The 23,967-nt window shown below is 39.9% G+C and overlaps 1 protein-coding gene across 3 annotated transcripts; it reads left to right on the plus strand.

The window, feature by feature from the left end:
- The first annotated feature begins 6,095 nt into the window (after positions 1 to 6,095).
- LOC111598739 (alpha-N-acetylgalactosaminidase-like) lies at positions 6,096 to 8,378 on the plus strand. 3 transcript variants are annotated; one of them, XM_023314138.2, is made up of 7 exons: positions 6,096 to 6,373; positions 6,438 to 6,930; positions 6,988 to 7,149; positions 7,205 to 7,344; positions 7,407 to 7,479; positions 7,539 to 7,703; positions 7,755 to 8,378. In XM_023314138.2, exons 1-7 carry the CDS (start codon positions 6,108 to 6,110, stop codon positions 7,869 to 7,871), a joined length of 1,416 nt encoding a protein of 471 aa, XP_023169906.2. In that variant the 5' UTR covers positions 6,096 to 6,107; the 3' UTR covers positions 7,872 to 8,378. The 3 variants fall into 3 exon arrangements, with proteins under 3 accessions (XP_023169906.2, XP_023169914.2, XP_023169922.2); XM_023314154.2 differs by lacking the exons at positions 6,096 to 6,373; positions 6,438 to 6,930 and having other exon boundaries at positions 7,069 to 7,149; positions 7,231 to 7,344; XM_023314146.2 differs by lacking the exon at positions 7,755 to 8,378 and having other exon boundaries at positions 7,231 to 7,621.
- The last annotated feature ends 15,589 nt before the right edge of the window (positions 8,379 to 23,967 follow it).

A 23,967-nucleotide genomic window follows, 5' to 3' on the forward strand; every position in this document is an offset into this window, starting at 1 on the left:
CGTAATTTAATTTAATTTTGCAGCTTATGAAATATGAAGAGTCGAGCGAACAACTCTCTCGTAATAACATTTAATATTTAGATGCCGCCAAGTAAAATGTAAACAATTGCTTGAAAGTAAATTTTATGCAGAGCGGCAGCCCACCACGAACAGCACTTGCCGTAAAGCAAACAAACCAGCTGTAACAACAAAATCATTTTTACAATCAAGAACAAAACAACACATTTAATTTTGCAACATCCACGATGCTGGCTGCTGTTAGTTGTGCTGCCTCAGCTGCCCCTGCTGCCTCACTGCGAAGTCACATTGACCGTCAAATTGTAATCAAATGATAAATGTTTAGCAAAAAGGCGACCAGCTACGTTGTGGCCCTTACCCCGATCAAGCCCCGACACTTGAACGTCAGAGTTCTTGCAAAACGACAATAAAAAGGGAGGGAAAAAAAGAGAAGAAGATGGTGCAACCATCGCAACTGCCCACAGGACGATTATCACAGGTTGCTTTGGACATGGACAAGGACACGAAACAAGGGACACGGAACGAGGGACACGGGACACTGACTAAGAGACAAGCGCTGAAACCGCAAGACAATTGTTCTTAAGAAAGGCAACACTGAAGCCACTTCGTCTTGTGGACTTGGCTCTGATGGTTTTTGCGCGTACTCCTGCCAGTGCACAGGCGAAACGACAAGACGCAGGACAATGATTTGCATTTTCTGCTATTTCGGTTTCTGTCTCAGTTTATTCGTTTTTATGACACTAGAAACGCAGCAAAGGGAAACCAGCTACACTTAAATTAGAGCAGTTGCCGTCAGGGCACAACAGCTATGCAAAATTGCCGCCTGACGCACAAAAAAAATCAGCAGAGAAAAAGGAAAAAAAATTAAAATAAGCGCGCCAAGACAAATTCCAAGTATTTCCAGCTGGCGTCCAGGACACAAGAACACACAGGCAAACTTTTGGCCGGATACAGCGGCTAAATAAAATATGAACTAGGGCCAAAGCCAAAGTTTGCGAGATGCCTTTTATTGCCCCGCTCGGGGATTAGAGTGCGCCGTGGCCACGAGCTGCTCGGCCTGGCCCCTGCTGCGTGGTCGCTTCATATTTTTGCCAATGTTATTTGTTCGAAATTGCTCTCAAGTTGCTAACTTCGCTCTCCTGTTGCTGTTGTTCTGCGTGATGCTGATGCTGATGCGGACTCTGATGCTGATGCTGATGCTGCGAACACTTTCTGCGTCGCTTCTGCTGTCAACGCTTTATGGCGACCAAAAGGAACTGTTTCAGCCGTGGGCGGCTTTCATTCTTTCATTCAACACCCTGTGCCCTAAACGCTGCGGCATTTGAGTTGGCTTGAAAGCAATTGTCCTCCGCATTATTTGCCGCTCCAAGCTGTATGCTTGTAATCAAATTAGAAGATAAACCATTTGCTTAACTTACAAATATATATGTACTTAAGAATTTGCAATAATTACCATATATCAGAGACTGAAACATATATAGATGAGAAAAAGTATTAGCTGACATGTATGCCATGAGAATCGAAATAAGACAAATATTCAGAAGTAAATTATTCCATTATTCAATACTCACAAGCCTAGTTACCTACATACATGCATCTAAACAATATTTTAAAATTTTAGTTTGTCACTAATCTTCATTCATCAACCTAATCGGTAAATCATGTTTCAAATAACCATATATATAGATATATATAAATTTTTTTAAAATAGGATTGAAGTCAACTGAGTAAACAGACTGAAAAAGTTTCAATCAATAGTTTCCGCCCATTTGGCTGCAATCAATCATGTGGTCAAAAGTCCCTTCCTTTGATGAATCGTTTCAGTTTTGCAGCTTTGACAAAGTTAAGGTTGCTAGAACTATGATAGCTACTGTTAACGTGGCTAACACATTAAGTGGGTCAAGTGTTGGAGCATGTTAAATAGATATTTTCGTTTGTGTCCCTTTCGAATGTCCCCTTTCTTCAATGACCGCTCATAGTCACCTGCGCATTAAGCGAAATTAGCGCTAATAAATCTCGGCGATTTATTTTACCTTTATCGCAGACATTAAGATAAATCTGATTAAGAAGAATATCATAAATCCCAATATAGCCCCAGAACGGACGGAACAACGAGACCGAGCACCAAGGCCGAGCTCCACGCCCTCAGCCGCGGTCTTGTCGCATGCCTAATTGCGTTTTGCGTCCCGCCTTTGGCTCCGTTAGCCAGTTGGGCGGACTAATCCTTTCGCATTTTAAAAAGGTTGGATGCCCGCCCATATCCGAATCCAAGCACGCAGCCGAACCTGAACCCCGTAGGCGACCTACGGCTAGAATACAAACGCTGAGACTCATCTGCAGCTCGTCTGCGTGCGTAGCGAAGCTGCAATCTCAACGTGATAAATTATGGCTATTTGAATTCCTTTCGCTGGCATCGCCTTCTGTATTATTGTTGTTGTTGGCATTTGTGTTTGTGATAGTAGGGTCGGGCATGGCCTGGCATGGCATGGCGTGGCTGGCATGGTGGGCTGCTTGACTGGAAATGAAGAGCATGAGTTATGAACCCGGACAGGCGCTGCGTTGCGTATACGCCGCGTTCGCCAAACACATAATTGCCGCTAAGATTTACGTTAGCCCTTTAAATTTATGTTACAAATTGCGCCAACTTTATGTTTATTACGTGCAGAATAATAGGCTTTTGTTGCTGCCAACTACCAACTGCCAACAGCCAACAGGCAAGCGTTATGCCTCAATGCCAGCCCATCTACCTGGGCACCGCCCCCAAGCACGCTAGGCCGTATCCATTCATGGGCTACACCCGTTCGTGCTCCATCCACAAGCACTTGCCGTCATAAAAGAGGTATTATCTTCTCACATAATTGTATAAATAATGCACTTTTTAGCGTTGACTTCATTCAGCTCAATTTATATATGTGCATAGACATATAAACATATACATATATATAGTATACAATATAATATTTTTTGTGAATGCACGAGTCGAAGGCGGCATATTGTACTGCTTATTAATGGCGCTGATAACACCAAAATGTACTTAGCCCAGACAATTCGAGGCAATTAAAGTGCCATAAACGAGGACGATTGCACGACATTGCCGTTAGCCAGTGAATGGGCTAATTTATGGATGGACTGCTCTTTCGGCATCCTGCCTTGCCTGGCTTGCCTCATTGCATATGAAACTCATCTCGCATTCAAAGCTATGTACATGACCAAAGAATGAAAGAACGGAATGGATACGGATAGAGACAGAGAGAGAGAGAGAAAGAAAGAGAGGAAGAGAGTGAATCGAGTCAATAACTAGTAATTATCAATCAATGATTGAATGTTTGTTTTCACTTTACTTTATTGCAATTTAAATATCATGCAAATTTAGTTGGAAATGCAACTGTAATTAGTACTGATTATAGCGGTTCAGTTAACTCACAATTAAGAGCTTTATCTGTTTATTCAATATTATTTTAATGAAAATAATTACTCAAAGAACAATTATTAATATATTTTTTCTCAATACTTTTAATATCAATAGAGCGCAACTATGATTTTCATTGAAGTGTACAGCTTTTATTAATGTTTAAATTAATTCGGCAAACTCAAGCTGTGCTACTGAGTGTGAAATGCTTAATAAATATTTATAAAAAAAGAAACACTATTTGCTATTCATTTGAAAGGAAAATCAGTTGAGAATTATTAGTTACAGTTACATAATACCCCGTGCTATTTCAGTTCAAAATATTTAAAGTCTGTCAAACCAACTTCACTTTTACAATAGAATTTGAATTTAAGTTTACTTAGGAATTATAGCTGATGTTTGTTCAGGTTAAAATATATCAAGCCGTGTTCTTTATTTAGTAGGAATATAAAGCAAATATGTTGTACATTCATTTGATATAATGTTTGGAGCTACATAATCCTAGGCACATACGTATCTAGGTCTTGGGTACACATTCCTTTAATGGATGACTATTTTTTGTACATATATTTTAGGGCAGAAAAACAAACATTGGGGGAAGTGAAAATATGTGGGACTAGGATTTCGTTTACTAAGACTTTTCTTGCCTTGGCAGACTGTCACGTACATGGACCGTACCAGAAACAACAATGTGACTAACAAAAAATGTAAACAACAACATCAACAGCAACACACACGAGCACAGAACATTGCGGATCAGAGAAACCGCTTTGAGCCAAAAGCCAAGAAGGAAAAGTGTGCAGCGAACCTTTGTTGATTACATTTCGTAATTAAGGAGATTTTAATATGCCACAAAACGACATAAAACTAATGCATAATTTTACAACACATTTGAGTAGGCACGCACTCACTCATCAGGGGTCCTGAGTGTCTGTCTCTGTGTGTGTGTGGTGGGTGGGTGCAACATGTGTATTGTCAGCCATTTCGCTGCCGAAAAGTAACATGTGATATAGGTGGGTTAGCGCAATGCTTTCCCTGCTGCTGCTGTGGGGTAAAGCCTATGTAAACAAAACTCAGAAATCCGCTGACTGTTCCGAGTTTGTATTCCGGCCTCTACTTGCCTTTTTTATGGCATATTGTAAAGTATCTTGTTAACATATTTGAGGCATTAACTGAGAAAACTACATAACACATCAGCACACACGTGCAGATGCGGTTTGAGGTCGCGGGCTCGTAGCGTTCCTTTTGGTCGTGTCTTTGCCGTCACGAGTCGCGGGGTGAGGAGCAAAATACAAATTAATTAGTTGGCCAAGATTCAGAGAGCAACAACGGAACATCAGATGCGACGGCTGCTTTGCCAAACGCTACCGGCACACACAATATATATACATATATATATATACGTAGATATATCATATGTATATTTATATGTATATACATGTACATTCCACTTCTCCGCGTGCAGTTTGCGCACTCGGCCAATTTCAAATTGCTCAAATGGGGTAACAAAGGCCCCCAGTAGCACGAAGTAAAGTTAAACCAACAAGCGAACTTCCTTCTAACTAATTAGCCGGCAAGTGAGCTATGTGGCAAGGGGTGTAGCAACGCCGGGGCCAGGATGTCAACAGCAGGCAAGCAGGCAGCCAGGCCGGCTGGCAGGCAGGCAGGCAGCTAGGCAACATCTGCATTTCCGTGGAGTAGTCGCAGCATATTACAAATCATTTAATTTACATAAATTTAGCATTAACATTCAAGTCCGCCAAGGGATCCCTTTAATTGGTATAACGTGCTGGCCGTTTGTTTATTTACTTCTTCTGAGCTTCAGTTCAGCTACCGCTCCGTCCTTCATCAGCATCAGATAGTTCACATCTATAAGATATGTGTAATTCTATAGCCAGGCAGAACTTGATGCACTGCCTAGAATATTCAATCTGCATAATGCATTGTTTCTAACATTCTGTAGCACTTGAAGTACGCACAAGCCTCGAGTTTCATAGTCCGTAAGTTTTGATAGTAGTTTACATTATGTTTTCCTTTTGTTTGATTCAGAATAAACTCACCTTCATTTACGCAATGCTAATTGTATTAATTTTGTGAATATTACCTTTAAGCTTTTGCGCTCAGCACTCGCTCAGGGGTTTTACCCGCTCCGTTGGGCGGCTCCAATTTGTAAAGTCGAGTGCTCCTTGAGTTGCAAGCCAAAGCGTTTCCAACACTTCCAAATTATGGGCAAACACTAAAACGCCGCCAGAGAGCGAGAGCAACTTAAGAGGCCACGTAGCGCAGGGTAGCTTCAAACAGGCGCTCGCCTGTTAAATTATTCCAAGAGCTGCACTCAGAACTTTGTAGCCTTCAGGCGCGCTCCAGAATAAACTTTAGGGAAACTTGCACTGGCCAGAGAGCTGTAACTAAGCTCTATTGGTTAGCAGCTAGTTATTAACTGAAGCAATTATAATTTTTCATTAATAATTATAATTGCAACGGTAGAAAAATACAAATATTAACTGATAATTTCCCAATATGGGCTAGATTTACATTATAGTATAATAGATACATAATAAGAAATGCTCAATTGAAGCTCAATTTCAGTGCTCTGCTCACCAGCAAAGCAGGCTGGAAAATAAAAAGAGAGCTCTGAACGTTATAGCAAAACGTTGCAAGCCACAAAGTTGGTTACGGCATGTTAAAAGAGGTCATGCAAGACATTTTAATTAGTTGCGGAAGTGTAGCTAAAGTTGTGCAATCAGCCAGAGTTAAGTCATCATATTGCAAAGCCTTACCGAGAATGCCAAGAGAAGATTGCTTTTTGCTGCTGGTGGCTCTGGCTTTGAAAACCGTTGCCGGACTGGAAAATGGCTTGGCCAGAACACCGCCAATGGGCTGGATGCCGTTCGAGAGGTTTCGTTGTGTGACTGACTGCGTAAAGTTCCCCAGGGATTGTATCAGGTGAAAATGCCAAGCTGCTGGATAAAGCTGTCAATTCAATCTTGGTCTTATTCTTCCTGTATAGTGAGCGACTCTTTATGCGTACGGCTGACCTTCTGGTATCTGAGGGATATGCGGCGGCTGGCTATGAATATTTAATAATCGATGATTGTTGGATGGAAAAGGAACGCAACAGAATCACAAACGAACTGATGCCCGACCGAGAACGTTTCCCCAGCGGCCTAAGCCACCTATCAGCATACGTAAGTCAATTATTAATCACAATTTTATTTTCTGTTCTCGTCTCCGCTTGTCAGATACACAACAAAAGCTTGAAGTTTGGCCTGTACCACGATGTTGGAGCGAGGACTTGCATGCACTTAGGTCCCGGTGCGAAGGGGTTCCATGCAATTGATGCTAAGACGTTCGCCAAGTGGAACGTGGACTACGTAAAGTTGGACGGCTGTTATGTACAGGGCATTGACCTGAACAAAGCCTACCCAGCCTTTGGCCAGGCATTAAATAAGACGGGTCGGCCCATGGTTTACTCCTGTAGCTGGCCATACTATCAAAATCATGTTAGTTCCCTCCAGATATTCCCGAAACATTTCTTGCTAGAAAAAGTGCATTTTTAGCCCAACTTCGAATTGATCAAAAAACACTGCAATCTGTGGCGTTTCGCTGATGACATTAGAGACTCCATCGCGTCTGTTGCTCGAATCATGTTGAAATACTATCGTATGCAACAGAATTTGACAAAACATGCCGGACCTGGCAGTTGGAACGACCCAGATATGGTGGGTAATGCCCAAAACGAAATATTCTATGAAAAACTATTTGATATTCCATTAGTTGGTGCTGGGAAATTTTCATCTCAGCTATGATGCGAGTCGTATGCAACTGGCTCTTTGGGCTGTGCTCGCAGCACCGCTCATCATGTCGAATGACTTGCAGACAGTTCGACCAGAAATCAGAGCATTGCTGCAAAATCGGTTAGCAGACATTAAATGAAATCATTTTAATTATCTAGGATAATTGAAAACACATTTCGCAGCGCTATAATAGAGGTAGATCAGGATCCACTCGGCATACCTGGCCAGTGCGTTCTGATTTCGAACAGCATTCAGGTATTTTGGCTTTCAGATTTATACACAATTGGCTTACTTGAAATAGCTGACATGATTAGGTCTGGCTGCGCCCAGTTATGCCAACTAACAATATTGGCTTACGTTCATTTGCTGTGGCTTTTGCTAACGTTGGAAACCACGAGGAATGCCCACTGTGCCCGCTGACATTTACAATTGTTTTACAGGATTTGGGATTTACGAATCAAATGGGCTACACAGTATATGTAAGTACAATCAGATTAAAACTTATCATACTATTTATAAATGTGTTGCAGGACCTATTTGATAGCAAACATATTTTGGGGCTATTCAAGCCGAAAGATGAATTTACCGTACGTATTAATCCCTCAGGAGTTGAGTTCTATAAATTTAAACCTGAAGATATTTACTAGATGGCATAGATTTTAGATTATAGTAATATCTTTGATTTGTTCTAGATTATGAAATCGTAATTTGTTATTGATATTTGACTATTTTTTAATAATTTCTAAAAACTCGTAGTCAAGCTGAGTTTTGTCCTGCCTGCGGCCTACTCTCAAACAGCTACGAAGTAACCGGCTTAAGCCACGAACGTACCGGCAAGGTAATTTTCTCTTTCTCTTTTGGGCAATTCATGCTCTTAGTTGGCGTTGGTAGTGTAGCAGTTGGCAAAGAGGAAATTTGGGGGAATCATTTGCATTTTATAAGCTTCATGGGTGGCTTTTATTGCCAGAACTTGTAAACATGACATTTCCATATTTATCTCCATGAGACGGCGTTCCGTTCCAGCTTTCAAATACATCTGCACGAAATCCTCACTGGTTTCACTTCTGTATCCTGCTCGAGGGTAACTTGGCACGTGTAGAAAAATGACTAGCAATGCGAGGGACAACAGCTAAAAGGTGAACTGCAAGCTGAAAATGAGGAAAAATTTGCATAATTTGAGCACGGTAGTTATATTTAATTTTGAATAATTTCCAGCTTTGTTGCAAATAATTTACATCGATTTATATTGTAAATCGGATACAAATATATATAAATATATATATCTACTTTCTCTTACGTGTGCGTATGTGTGTGTGTGTTGGGTCGTATCAGCGAGCATTTGTTTAATCCATAAATTTTGGTCGATATTGTATTCGCTTCACAGGAAGAGCTCGAGGACGCTCGCTGTGACCGATGAACGACAGTGCCGTTAATGCCACCGAGGATGCTGTTAGCTTCTGTCATGTTCTTTTTATTACCTCGAAATCAATATTTATTAGAGGATAATGGCGCAGCTCACAGCAGACTCAGCAAGAGGCGATTGGCCTGCCCTTCCTATCGTCCTTTCGTCCCCTCCTCTCCTCCACCTGCCTTTTCATGTTTACCTGTGCGACAAGGGGCACGAACATTGTGGGATGCTTAAATTGAATATCCTCACTTTAACAGTACGGTTCAGCCCTTGATCAAATTTGGTCAATCCATTTTCACAAATATTATGCTCGACAGAAGGCCAATAAATTGCTAAAATATACATACGTAAACACATACAGTACGTGCAGTTCATCAAAAGTCTTGCTATATTGTTGGAGGCTGTTAAATTTATAGTTGAATCAGCATTATTTATTGTGAAATCGTCAGCTTTGTTGATGTATAAAAATATATTTATAAAATACTTCAACTGCTTTGTGACTCTTTAGCCAAATAGCTGTACGCAAAATGTTCGCAATTTTTATATATATTTGATGTATTTTGAAAGCGAAGCTCAACATAGTTAGAGCTTAGACACCTTCACAAAATCTCTCTCCAATTACCTGAAATAATATTTTTACTTCATGGCTAGCGGGTAGAGCGTTCCATGCATTTTGAAAAAGCAATTAACTTTAAACAAGCGTGGCCAAGCACAACATAATTAATTCATTGCCAAGCAACTAGACGTGGCGCTCTAGTCGTGGCCAGTTTGTAACCAACTACACCTGCTCCACCACACACAGCTGCTAGTGTTGTGCGGCTGACATGCCAATTTAAGTAACTATTCCATAAGCGCGTCTTTCCCGGTTGCCGGCAGCCAGTTGCGCTGCTTTTCACACCTTGCATAATTTGTAGGTAGAGCACTTTCCTTATAACTAAGACAGTCTTATGGAAAAGTGGATGGAAATGTCTATGCGCTGTGGCAATTAAAGGACCTTCGCTGTCTGCCGGAATTGCCGGAACACAGACTGGCTACGCTTAGATATTTACGCGTGTTCTCCATTAAAAGAATATTAATCTACCTCGAAGCACCTTGCCACGCGAAAGTTGAAACAATGGAAATATTTAATGAATGCCCCATGGCCAGGCACTCAGCGCACCTTAAAAGTTAATAACATATTGTTAAACAGAGCAAAATTTAGCTTAGTAAAAAAGTTAACTTAAGTTCTACAAGGTTTAAATAAAGAAAAATGCCTGAATCGCAATAGAAACGGTTTGTGAACTATATATAATATATAATACATATTCAATCCATCATAGTCGCTTAAACCCTTCTGCTTCCATTTTGACTAATTTAGTCGAAATAATTGCTGCTTCGAATATACATATATTGTTGAACCCCAACTAGCGGAGTAAAAAGCTGAAATTTCCTGCATTGATAAGGATAAAATGATATCCAGAGATAGTCAGAGAGTTGACGATGATTTGCTGCTGCAGCAATTTATCAAACATATAATTCAGACCATGAACCGTAGCCGAGTGAATGTCTGCGAGCAGTCGTAATTAAAGCAAACAACAGGGGAGAATAAATAAGCTCACATACACACACATGCACACTCACACACTCACACACGCCCACACGCACATGCACATCGACATCCATGTGGCAGATGGTGGAGAGCAATGCTTAAAAGAGAACGTCGTCCATCGCTGCTGTCCTACATCTCGGCAGCTAAACTTAACAACGAGGCGAACCGAATCAAGCAATGGCTCCATTGTCAGCATTTTTGGGCCAGAATCCAGAAGTCAGAGAGCCAGAGCAACAGAGCGCCAACGCAGCAAAAGCAGAACGCACAACAGTGCGTATGAGCAATTAAATATAATAAAGCAAGCCAGATGACACTAACAAAAAACAGACATCAGCCAGCTACATTGGAAACTGTGTTGGACCATTTGCTCAAATATTTTTGTGACTTTCGTGAACGACCAAAAAAAGCAGAGCCCACAATAGCTGCCACGGCTTTATTCCCCTGGACTTCATTTCAAATAAACACATGATGCCATTGTTCGGCCTGGCAAAAGTTGCAAACAATTATTATCCGCTCTGGGTATTACCAATATTTATGCACAATAAGACTGAATGTTTGCCAGACACTGTGCATGTGGAACATATATAAATTAAATCGCATAATTGCGCTTACCAAACAATTGCACAGCAATTCGATTGACTTTAGCAATTCAAATTTACGGAAACACTTGTCTAGAGTCAGTAAATATTAATTATCGACAACTACCACTGAGACGTAATCGTCAAAGTATATGCGCTCTAATGACATTAAGCCCTGTTCAAAGCTGCTTACATGTGAGAAATATATGGGACCAAGCAGCTTATGCATTTGAATATTTAACGATTTCCATTTCCTTTTCATGTGCAATGCGTCTATAGCAAGTAATGTAAGTTTGGTCATGTGCTTACTAAATTTATTTAATATGAATTTTTAATCTTATTAGAGGCTACACGTAACCAAGAAAGGCGTTTACAGACAGTTATTTTCCTGAAATTAAAGCTTAGCCTCGAAGGACTCGTTTGTATACAGATAGATATATTTTTTAAGCAATTTATAATTAAAAGTTATAAAATAAATTTATGGAATGCAAGTAAAATAATAGTGAAATAAATGCGCTCCACTTGAATAGAACACTTCCCTAAGCAAGTTTTCTACATGCAATTGTTGCTTTGCCAAGCTTGCTAGAGATTCTATTTTAATTTTTTATCAATGCTAATTTAAAAGTATTAATTTGATATATATCTATAGATTACTTGATGTCTTGAAACAAATTTGATCTGCACAAGCTATAGGACACACGTGGAAGACTTCTCTATATCTTAAAGGTTTCGAGATCGACACGTTCAGACAAACATAGATGCCCACAATCGAACAGACAAGACTACATGATTCCACCACTGACCCTGATCGACAACTTAAACACTCTATGCTGTCGAATGTGTCATCTGCTGATATTTCCAAGAAAAATTTTACTCCAGACTCGCATATTTGAATCACTCCAGGGCATCAATATTTATGTTGCTGGCTTGCTATATATGAAATCAATCTGGTTTTCTACGCTTTGAGTCTCGAGTACAATTTAATTGCAATTGTATTTCATTTCGATTATTTTCATTTTCGTAATTGAAGGAATTTCTCCTTGATTAACTGCATGTTATTGGCATGTTATGTTTCCATTTTGATTTCTTACCCATGTATAGCATCTAGGACAATGTAGTCGACTCCAGTAACAACAGAATCATTCCGACTTTTATAGCTTGCTAATGAGTGTGTCGTAGTCTTTCAATTCAATTGCCAGTTGTGCATTGTCTGTGGTTTTTGACAACTTTGGACTTTTATGAAATACAATTGAGGAATACATTTCTGCTGCCCAGCTTGTGCACGATGGGTGGACGTCGTAGCCGAATTGTGTCAAATGAATATCGCCCTATAACAGTTCTTAAGTCATCTTTGGCAGAAGTCAATGAAGCAGACGTTCTGTGCCTGACTTTTTGCCATTTTCTATGCCGAGGGACAGGTCGTTCACGTGCTGTGAGCTGAAAATGTTGGGAACGTCAACAGATGTTGCCCAAAAGTTCGTTGCGTGTGCGAAAACTTTGATACCAGAAAATCTTGGTCTATTGTTCAAGGTTGTCTCAGCACCGTTTGGCATTTTGACTGTGTGGTCGTTGTAGGTCTTCACTATCGATACATACAATGTCAGCAGCACAGTTCAATCAACTCTAACTGAAGAAGTGCAAATATGAAAGTCTTTCCATAGTCGAATTGAACTAATTGGCTCTCCCAGTCAGCTAAGCCAATGAACAGGGCTATTTGGAAAGTTAAATGAATATCAAGTGAATTTGCAACAAAATGTGCAGCACAATTCGAATATAGTACTTGAAATATATTACTTGAAATATATATGATGCGCTTTCAACATAAATACAATGCGCACTGCAAGGCACGCAGATAAATAAAGATGAGACGACTTATCAAATGCATCAAAAAGCAAGTGTTTCAATCAATTTGTTGGCATAAGCCGAAGTAAAGTTCAGTTGTGTGAAAGATTTAGGCATTGAATAAATTGCATACATAGGATTAGACAACTTAGTTCATGGTTGCGAATAATATTTAAAATAGTTTATGACTTCGTAATAACAATACCAAGAACAAGCCACACGTCAGAGTCATACCTTGGTTTATGTATTGAACAAGGCACTGAAAAGCCGAAACCAAAATGCTTAACCATAAAGCATAAAGCATAGTCGAACTATTTTGGTATTTTTCATCTGTTGCAGTGAGAGCTAACTTTTATATTTTGATTGCAGTATTAGCTATCTATGTGCATGCTATGGAAACATTTTGTGTTTGCCAAAGTAAAGGCGAATGCCATAATCCGAATTCCAATTTGATGCTGTGCGGTGTACCCCTTGCTAGCCGTGTGCAGTGTCTAGACAAGGATATATGGCAACATATATTTCGCACAAATGTTTAAAGTTCAATTCGCCAAAAAAACATTTATTGCGTGCCCCACGGGATATGTGCACGACAGGCGGGGTCATCGGGCAGTCAAAGAGTTCGGCTCATCAGGCAGCGTGGCGTGGCGGTCTGTGGAATTTTTCAACCATTTTACAGGCAGACATCTGCTTTTAGATCAAAGGGTCAACTTGTGGGTGATTTATTTATGCGCACCACTGTATATCCACGGCCAAATTAGGCTTAAAGCTTTGGCAGCTGTTAACGCTTCGTTTGCCCTGCTAGCCTTTGCCTTTAATGGCCAGAAAAGGGTTTCAGCCTTCTATAAATGCCCGAAAGACGACCCATTTAAAGCTAATTTAGCCCTGCCGTATGCTTGAGGATGTGCATTTAGATAGCAGAAAGTTTCTAACAAATGAATATATTGATTTATTGAGCTGTACCAATTCAGAATAAACTTAATTATGACTTCATTCAAGAGTCTATCAACAGATTACAGCGATCACAAATTTGGGCTAACGAAAACTTTTCATTTGATAAATGCCACTAAGTATTTTACGTGCAAAGTTTATACAACTTTCTCTGCTATCTATGTGGACGAACCTAAAGCCGATAATAGCTTAGAGAATTTAAGGTTTTGTCACAAACATTAACTAATTTACTTGAAAATAAATATACGGACGAATAGGGATCAAGGTAAAGTGAACTGTAATCTGAAAGTCGGCCGGCCAATTGGCATGTGGACCGAAATGTTGTGTGCCACTCAGCGTGACCACAGGCAATCATCGTTGACCTGAACCGTTTCATAGATGACAACCTGGGTCACGGCAGTCAAGCGAGAGCAGGGCATTCAATTGAATGCAGCACAAGAGAGACGACACAGAAATAGTTTGTTTCAGCTGCACACATACATCCGAAGACATGCACAAAAGGAGATACTTTTGAGGCTCATCGTTTTGGGTGCTACAGCCAATCAACAGCAATTGCCATCAACTCAACTAACCAAGATATAGGTACTCAAAACAAAAAGCCAAGCAACGACTGGGCAGCTCGTGCACGACTATGTCAGGGCCAAGCATATTGCAAAGGAGTTTAAGTTCTTTTCAAGCATTGCAATTCCTTTGTGGAGTGTGTATGTGTGTGTGTCTCTCTCTGACAGCCAAACTAAAGTTAAGACCATGTTCGAAATTGTGCGATGGAGTCTCGGTGAATTAAAAATTAGACTGTTGAATAAAAGTGCTTGTTCGCTCTGTGGCTGTTAACAATAGTTCTCATTTAGATGCCGCAAGTGCTTGAGTTCAGTGAGACTTACGAGGCGGAAAATGAACAAGAGCTACCAATTCAATTCAGGACATCGGGGCACCAGCTGACTCGTCGCAAAAGGGGCCAAAGGCCTTGGCATGAACGTTGACGGCCCAACGCTGACCGCCCCACCCCCACCCAAAGTGGCAGCAGCAACAAGCAATTCGCATTTAAAAGCCCAAAACGGAAGGCATTCCGCATTTGCAACAATTTAATTTTGTAGTAAATTAAGCAAAGCACAAGCTAAATCAGCCTTTTCTGTAAATTTGTGCAAATGTTTATTCTGTCCAGGCGTTACATTTACCATTTTGCGTTAACTTAAATCTTCCTCCCTCCCTCTCGCAATCTCTTTCTGACGCTCTGTGCGGCTCGGTCGAGCATGACGGCGTTGTCTTAATCAGCAACAAATCGTAGTAGTGCGGCAGGACGATGACTATAAATACACATACGCCGCGTGGTACTTCGCTGTGTCCTGTGTGCGGTCAAGTGTAAGGAATTGAGCTATAAGTGGAATTAAAGGCTTATCTCTGGCCAGAGGCAGCTGCCGTCTTGAATGCTACCAATAATAATTATACAAATATCTAAATTTTCTAGATTATCTCTGCAGACACTGCAAGCCACAGAGCAAAACTCATTTTCAATTTTCCTATATGTCCAGTTGGATAGTCTGTATATGTTTTGTATTGTAATGATGTTGGTTTGCATTTAATTAACGCCTCACAGTAAGAGAGTCGACTCGACTCGCCTGGCTGCTCCCTGGTGGCCCACTGTTGCAGGCGCAATTACAGGAAAGTGGCTTTTGATTTCCGCCTTGCAAGCTCCGTTAACCACGCCGTCTTGAGTACTTTGGGGCGAAAGCTCATTGCTTATTCACAGTTCGTTCATTCACAGTCCGGTTTCATTGTGATTCTGTGCATTGTATTTTGTCTATTTCCAGTTGCCAAGCTCCCTTACGCCATTTCTATTATTTAGCTTCAATTTCGAGGTTTTTTTTCGCGGATAATTGCTGTGCAGCACCGTAAAAGCAGAGGGTTCTTCGCAGCAAGGCGGTTACATTCGCATAACATATATATATATATATATATATAGTACTTTATTTTTTTCTATCAAGTACCTTTTGAGATATGCTGTGCTTTTCTGTAATTCCCTTAAGCATTCCTCTGTCTCCTCGACCGTTGCGTTGACATTGCAGTTCAATTATTCGCTGTAATTGCTTGTCGGACAAATTAATGCGATTATTTTTACGGGGCGAAAATAATCCGTCTGTAAGCTCATTTGACACTTTCGCGCGCGCTCGTCGCGTTCCGTTTCAAATGAGATTCCGGCTTCTACCAGCTAATGTCCTGCTGGAACGCGCAGCTCAGCCTGCCTATTGGCCTGCTGCTAAAATTTATAATTCTATTTGATTCAAGTAGCACTTAATTAAGTTGAGGTGAGGGCTTGCAACAAATATATATATATATATATATAGAAATATAAATGCCAATTTTCAAAATGAAACATTAAACAACTTATCGCAATGAACTCAAACTATTTCAAAGCAAAACTTTCGAAATGGGAAACACAAACTACTGAAGTCAGCAGTGCAAGTGTAATGAATTAAGCACACGTTCGTGCATATGGCATGTAAATATTTACGGCAGGCTAACTCGCTAATTCACAGCTGCAAACAGGAGCTCGCACACACGCGCAGTCAACGGCTCTGCAATCCTTTTGAGCCTAGGCAAATATTCTTGTGCTTGCTTTGCCAGCGGCCAATGTAAGAAATTAACGATGAATGAGCTCACGTGTCTCGATGGCTGGCAGGCGTTTTTCTTTAGAACTTGGGTTCGAGCCAAAGCCCCATGTACTCACTCAGCTCCGCTGTGCCGCTGTGCTCTTTGAGCTGCTTTACGCAGCTGATATGGGTTTAGCTTTGGCAACTTTGTGAGACAACGCGACGGCACATTTTTCGCTATTAATTTGTGTAAAAGCAAACATCACAGATTGCTAAGGATAACAAACAGCAGGATGATGTCAATAATAGACGAGGAGCTGAGCTGAACTGCGCTGAACTGAAGTTGGGGGAATAATGATTGAAAGGAACCCCTTATGTGAAATCAAACACCCGGGGACATCAAGACCATGTGCGCATACATAATTGAGAATGAATTTGGATTCACTTTAATCTTTTCTGTGATTTCTGTTTTCTTTGGCTTGAGACTCTTCGGAGCTTTTATTTGGTCATGCATGATTAACAATTGTGCAACAGACTTGGTGGAGTTTCACTTCATTATTTGACTTTGCATTCGATCCCAGACGCCTATCACTGTGGCTGCTATAGCTCTTTGCTCAATCTCATATTTCATGTCGGCTGTCACATATCCGGCGCAAGTCTTCCGGTTGTTAGCTGCTCTTGAGGATATCGTATAAATCAAAGAAAAACCAAGTGACACAAATTCTTTATTCATTAATAACGTAAATGCAGCCATGAGTTTAAGCCAAAAGAAAGAGGAAGTGCGAAACAGGGAGCCGCGTGAGTTATTCTAGCATGGAGCGTTGGGCCAATTGCCTGTTTGAGCGAACGCTTTTCAACTGGATTGTCTTGTGGGCCTCGTTTCAATTCGTTTGCGGCTTTTTGATCAACGTCATCATCATTTTTTGCGCGGATGATTAATTGAACGAAATTCAATATGCACAATTGAATTGGTTGCTGGCACGCTGCTTCTTACTTGGGTATTGTTCGCTCACATTGTCCCAAATCCGATTAACTTCGACTCGTCCGCTTTTGCTGCTGCTGTGCAGTCAAGGGAGCAATGCGAAAGGGTTTAAAACTCGCAAATATTTTTAACAGACATCCGTCGGAAATGCGTGTTTGCTACGCCACAAAAATAAAATTTATAAAAGGAAATTTCTCTCGGAAAAAAAGTAAATAATAAAAAAATAACTCAACGGCTCGCAGCACAATAAATCCATATTCGGGCTGTAGTTGCGGCTCTAGCGATTTCCTTGGGCTTAATTTTTCAACCGAATGAACTTTTGGGTTCTCTCACATGACAAACGAAATGAAGGAAACAATTGGCAAATCAAATTGATTCCACAATTGACGTGCGCGTGTCACGAAATTAATTTCTGGCTAATTCGACTCTCGCTTAGATTGCGGCCTGACTTGGGCTTACGCTGTCGCGCTGACATATTGCAAACTTAATTTGTTTTAGGATTTAATTACAAGCAAGTATAGAACATTGAGAATTTAAATAGTTCACAAGAATATCAGCAGAATCTAATATGCCAGCATTAACAACGTATACTTAATATTACGTATACGCATTTTTAGTAAACTAAATCGTAAGTAAAGTAAGCTAGAGACCGTGTTTAATACAACAGATGCCAAATTAAAAATCAATCTTATTGTAATATATGCTGCTTGAGAATATTAATAGTAAATAGAGAGAAATCTATAGACATGCATAAGGCCAATCGAGCTGGCGCTCTTGATATCAACAAAAGGCATAAGTACACAGACATTATATGCACATATTTCGGCTTGTGTACATTTAAACGAAAATATACATTTTAATTTCACTTCAGCATCTATAATGGAGTCGTAAAGCATACATGCGCCTAGCTCTGGCCAAATGCATACACACTGTTTGTTTGCCAACTGTCGGCGGCGAGAGCTCTGTCGGAGAATACAAAAGTGATTGGCAATTCGGCAAGGGCTGGTCTTATTGAAATTCGAAGGAAGCGCAACAGGATTAAGGATTGGGGCTGACACAGACAGCAAACATTTGCATGCGCAATAAATCAAAACGATTCAATAACTTTTTCGAACGTTCATTTAAGCGCTGTTCGCTCACATGGAAAGGCAATGAGCGAAAACGCTGTAAAAATTGGTTAAACAACTTGTTTGCAGCCTCAAAGGGCACGACAGGCCAATTGGGTTGGGCAGAGGCGGCATGATGTGTTCTTCAATGCGAGCAAATTAAACTGACAGCATTATTCGTGTATTTACTAGTCACATATAAATCTGTTATAATGACACTGGGATAAAGAGCTTAAGCTATATGTGCAGAGGTTAAAACAAAATCGAAGCGGGCAAAATCACATGCACAACTCACTTTGCCTATGCTCCCCTATGCTCAGCCTCCCTTCAGCCCCACTGTCAGTCCCTGCACAGTACTGCGCAAAGCCGTAAAATTACAACTGCGCCACTTTTGGCTTTTACGGCGCCATAAATCGAAACAAAAGTGTCGTTTAGCAATTGAAAGCGAAAGGGAACAAAAAAATGAAGCAAAAAGGAAGCCCAAATCTCGCACGCAGTCCAGCCGCACTGCCTGACTCTGAGCGTTGCCCCAAAAATTAAAGCCAATCTCAATCCAACTCGGATATGTGAGTATCAGGATTTTGAGGCTCATAGCGCACAATTATAGCACTAAAGCAGTAAAACAAAAACAAGTAGCAAAAAAAACGTAGCACATTTGGCCATTATGACTTCCGCCCTGAAGGATGATGCCCGAAAGCTGCTGCTGCTGCTGCTGCAATCAAAGTTCTGGCCATTCGCATACTCGTCTACGTTTCGCGTTGAGGCAGAGTGCGGTGTAATTAAATTAAGCCAATGGCAAAGCCAAACCGCGTCGAGTTTCCAGGCCAACCGAATTGGTTTACACAGCCCCAAACCGCCAGCCATTGGGATTTTTGGTCACATTTCCACCAACACTTAATTACTTTTGATACGTGACAATTTAATCTTTTGGTACTACGTAGTCTGAAAATCGATGTCAGAAACCACGGCGCGGTCATATGCCAGAATCCTTTCGAGCCCACTCAAACCCAAACACACATACACACACACACACACTTCAATCCTTGGCACAATAGTGGCAATTAAATTGTCAATTTCTCTATTTAGCGTTGCGTCGAAATTTCGAATTAAATTACCGCTAATTAAATATACTCGTATCTAATTGCAAACATAAACGAATATAATTATAATTTTGATATTTACACTCTGCATATGCGAGCGTTGCGTAAATTTGGTATACAATTAGCCATGTCTATAAATACCTATGAAATATTCGCAATTATTATCACGTTTTCCAATTTTCCAATTTATCTGCCTAGCTATAGATGCTGCTATGAACTCGATTTCTAATCTACTAACTAATTGACTTTGACAAGTTGTTATGGATATTACACTAATTGATAACGCAATAGGACAGGCTAGTAGCAGATGTCCATATATAGCTTTATCATTTTACTAACTGTCAACTGTTTGGGTAATTATAATCGATATAAAGGTCAGGTTTGTCTAAGCTCCAGCTAAGCCTTGTATATTAGTCTGGAATTTGGGCTCCATCTGAAGTTAATCATTACGAATCCTTGACTCATGCGAGACTCTTGTCTAGCTGGCCTAGGCAGCTATATACTAGAATAGACTGAAAACTAGAATTCAAAGTCTATTCTAATTTCTTTAATACCTTAGTAATTATAATGTTAAAGCCACAATTTTAAAATAATGCCACCGGAGGTGATAGGCGGAGAGTGAATCTCAGCCCCGCTTTGACCTCCGACACACACAATGATGAAGGTCCTTTATGTAGTCGAGCATTTCGTTAAATCACTGCGCTATTATTAATCATTCAATTTTATTCCCAAGGCAATTATGTTAATGCGCAGCACATTTTTAATTAACCAAAACACACACACGCATACACGCCCGGCATGTATGAATGGCCACACACACACCTACTCGGGGAGGCACAAACACATTATAAAACCAAAAGCTTGCACCGGGTGCACCGGACATGTATGTAAAGTATGTTTGCATCCTAAATTGAGGCAACAGTCCAGGTGCTGCAGGTGGCACAGAAACGCCACGGCATTTCAACTTATAAGAACAATCGATTTTCGATTATCGTTAAGGGGCTGCCCAACTAAGCAGCCATGGGGCTGCAATTGAAACTTGATTGTGGATACGAAACAAGTCTCGCAACACTTCTGCAAACACAACAAAATGACAGAGTTATTCCAAGTGGGAGCGAGGCAAAATGGAAACGATTTGCTTTTATCTTCAAACAACATGCAACACGAAAGCGTTGCAAGCAAAGCGCCTGTCTGGAAGTTCAAATACACTCGATGCATTTATTTATGCCTCTCTAACTGACTATGGAAATGGTAATTGTTAGAAATTCGAAATGCACTTTCAATGCATAAAGAGGCTGATGCCACAGCAACGGGCTGCACAGGGCGCAGCAAAGGTCGACAATTGGCTGCGAGATCAGCAGAGAGTTTTGCATTTCATTCAAGTATATTGAAAAATACATATAAACAGAGAAAATTAAATTTTAGCTGTCGTCGTACGTGACTCGAATGCAAAACAAAAATATTTTGTCTGTGTGCATGTGTTTTTGTTTGTTTGTGCGTGTCTGTCTGTCTGTGTGTGTAGACTTTTTACTGGCATTAAGGTAATAGTAGATTTTCGATTTTCAGAGTCACGTGAAAATGTGCGAAAATACCTTAAACCATGATAGCGTATGTGCGACTATTCAATGGAAATCGAATGAACAATCAGCTAACTCACTTAAGCTGGCTTCCATCCATAAAAGATATCAAGTATTTAAAATTTACATTTTTTGAATATATAACGAAAACACTTTTTCAATCAAATAAATTTAGCTTAACTTTAACTTTAATATGCACGTTAAGCACTAAGTTTTAGGAAGGGAGGCGTGCCAGACACCAACTGGCATATACATATATATATTCTTCTGTTTGCCCGAATGTATGAATGCATTCGTCTAGTTGGCCACAAATACTCGAGACTTGAAGTATTAAATTTATATTTCCATGTAGTAGAAGCTTAACATGTTTTCGATAACTTATTGCATTTACTTATTTTCGCTAACTATCGATCTTTTATTTTAGAACAGAAGGTTTTCAACAATTAGCTCTTCGTAGCATGGCCTAACAGCGCCGCCCAAGCGCAGCCCAAGCGCAGCCCAAACGCTGCCCAAGCGCTGCCCAAGCGCTGCCCAGGCGCAGCCCAAGCGTAGCCCAAGCACAGTTACTGCGTAATAAGAAGATTGCTTGCCTATGTGTGTGTGTAAATACACGGTTGTGTATGTTGCTTGATATGTATGAGTATATATGTATATTTTTGTAAGATATTTACATAAATAGAAGCGTGTAAAGATTGGAATAACAGCTCTGCGCAAGATTCAGGGTATTTTCTAGTCGGGCATTCCCAACTTACACCTTATATATACACATAAAACATATACACATGAAGGAGCTTTTTGTAGCAATTAATTATTTTCATTATTTTCAAATTTCATAGAATTTGATTAAATAACAAACTATTATGTCTGTAAATTCACAAGAAGCGATTGCACCACATCGTGTCTGCTTTCAGCCTTGTGCTGGCAAGCCTTAATGCAAATAGGCGTACAGAATATGCCCTTAAATAGAGTGCTATGAATTTGTAAATATTTATAATATTTATGTACATAGGTATCGAATGGTATATTTAAGAGGTAACTAGTCCCCTTTTATTTCATATAAAAGGAAGAATCGAACGTCTATATCATTGCAAAAAGTTATCTAAAATTCGATTTTTCCCTTAAAAATGCTTTTACATTTGCTGTAATATTCTCTTTATGGAAATCTCTTGACCAAATCTGTGTCCATAAGAGTATTACGTCTTTCACTCTGTGCCCATTTTCGTTGTGAAGGGAATTTAATATAAAGCTGTCTATTCGCAGAAAGCTTTATTCATATTTACGGTGTCCTTGGGCGAGTACTATATACATATATTGAATAAATTATTGTTTACACAGCTTGCATTATGTCAGCAGGAGTGTCTTGAGCGAGTGGGTTGCTTTTGAGCTCTTTGACTAGGTGCGTCGGCCAGGAACGCATCCTTATTGAGCGCTGTTTAAAAACCACAAGCGAAGTCATTGTCGTTGCGGTCTGCATTTTAATTACAGTTCTTTGCGTCGAGTGTACGCTTGCATCATTTTAATGGCACACAGTTGCTTAGGACACATGCGCTGTCTGCCTACGATGGCGGGTAATGGGTAACGGGTTACGGGCTATGGGTAACTGGCTACGGGTTACGGTTACGGCAACTGTTTGTGGCATATGCAAATAGACTTTGCTTTTAGCATCCATCCAGCGATTGGTATGCAAAAGCTGCAACAGCAGCCAATGAAGTTGATGAGAAGCGTCCTACGCACTAGCCGCGTGCATCAGTCACAATGCCACATCCCAATCGAATCGAGGCTGAGACCCGAACATGTGCAGTGCCACGTTGAGTCGACTAGCTCAGGTCCCCTGCAGACATGCTAATTGACGCTGTACCACTTTCTGCATCTTCTCCCATCGAAACAGCAAATATTTGCAGGTATCTCAGCTTTGCAAACCGAAATCAAATTCGAACTTCGAACTGCAGACGTTTCATCTAATTTGCTGCTGCATGTTTACTGATTTAATCAAGCAATACCTGTACTTCTACACAATTAAATTAAAATCAGCTAATCGAATTACTAATTAAATATGTTGTGAATCTAGTTCAATTAGTCAGTCACAATTAATTTCCAAGTTATACATTTACATCTCCAGTTTGCCATGGCTTGCAGTCCTTAAGCATACATCGAACGAAATTAGATGCTTAGCAAAAAGAGTTGCTTCGATGTACACTGTGCGAAAATCTTTTGTAGAAGTATTTAATTATAAAATAAGATAGTTTTCTTAAATAATGAATAGTCAGAAACTCTTTTGCTTTGCAGGATATGCGCACTACTAATCGATGTGACTCAGGATATAACTAAATAAAATTATGACTAAATTAAACTTTTTATCAGACATGAATAAAGCTTAGGTTAACATATTTCTTGTTAAATTGCCTTTTTAAGTTAACTTTATTTAAGTAAATTTCTTGAATAATAAAGCATTTAGTTTAATTTCTCTTTTTAATCTATATTTTTATCATTTTTTTATGAAAATAGTAGTTTTATATGTATATATATTTATATTTATATTATATAATTTTTTTATATGAAAATAGTACCCATAAAGTAAATATATTCCTGATCAGTATCAGTTGATCAGTCGATTTAGACCTCTCTGTCTATCTCACTTTTCAAGCCTTCAACTGTATGCATGAGTTAGGCCAATCAAGTTTCTATCGAATAATTGACCAAAATTTCCGCTTTCAGGAATTCTATTATGATCCATATTGAGCTTTACTAAGTTGAACATATTTAGCCTGTTTTAAGTAGCCAAGTTTTCCGTATTGCTTACTTTGTATAGATTTCCCCACTCATCCTAAAATCAGTTGCTCGGGTATCAGAGTATCTCCTAGTCATACACACCCGATTCAAGCAGTCGTTTTTGAATCTATGAACTGATTATTATCATCTTCTGCTTAAAATTAAATAGTTATAAAAAAATTAGATCACAAAGCTGCAATATCACCCATATCTGTGTATCAAACTCTGAGCCAGAAAGCACTCGACAGTTTTTTCGC

The sequence above is a fragment of the Drosophila hydei genome, unplaced genomic scaffold, assembly GCF_003285905.1.
Source record: "Drosophila hydei strain 15085-1641.00,03,60 unplaced genomic scaffold, DhydRS2 tig00008119-arrow-pilon, whole genome shotgun sequence".
NCBI classification, from domain to species: Eukaryota; Metazoa; Arthropoda; class Insecta; order Diptera; family Drosophilidae; genus Drosophila; species Drosophila hydei.

Excerpts from the sequence above, each read along its gene's own strand:
- LOC111598739 (XM_023314138.2), top strand. The coding sequence starts at position 6,108 with ATGTTAAAAGAGGTCATGCAAGACATTTTAATTAGTTGCGGAAGTGTA. Across the intron at positions 6,374-6,437 it reads TTCCCCAGGGATTGTATCAG|TGAGCGACTCTTTATGCGTA; the intron begins GTGAAAATGCCA and ends CTTCCTGTATAG. Across the intron at positions 6,931-6,987 it reads GGCCATACTATCAAAATCAT|CCCAACTTCGAATTGATCAA; the intron begins GTTAGTTCCCTC and ends GTGCATTTTTAG.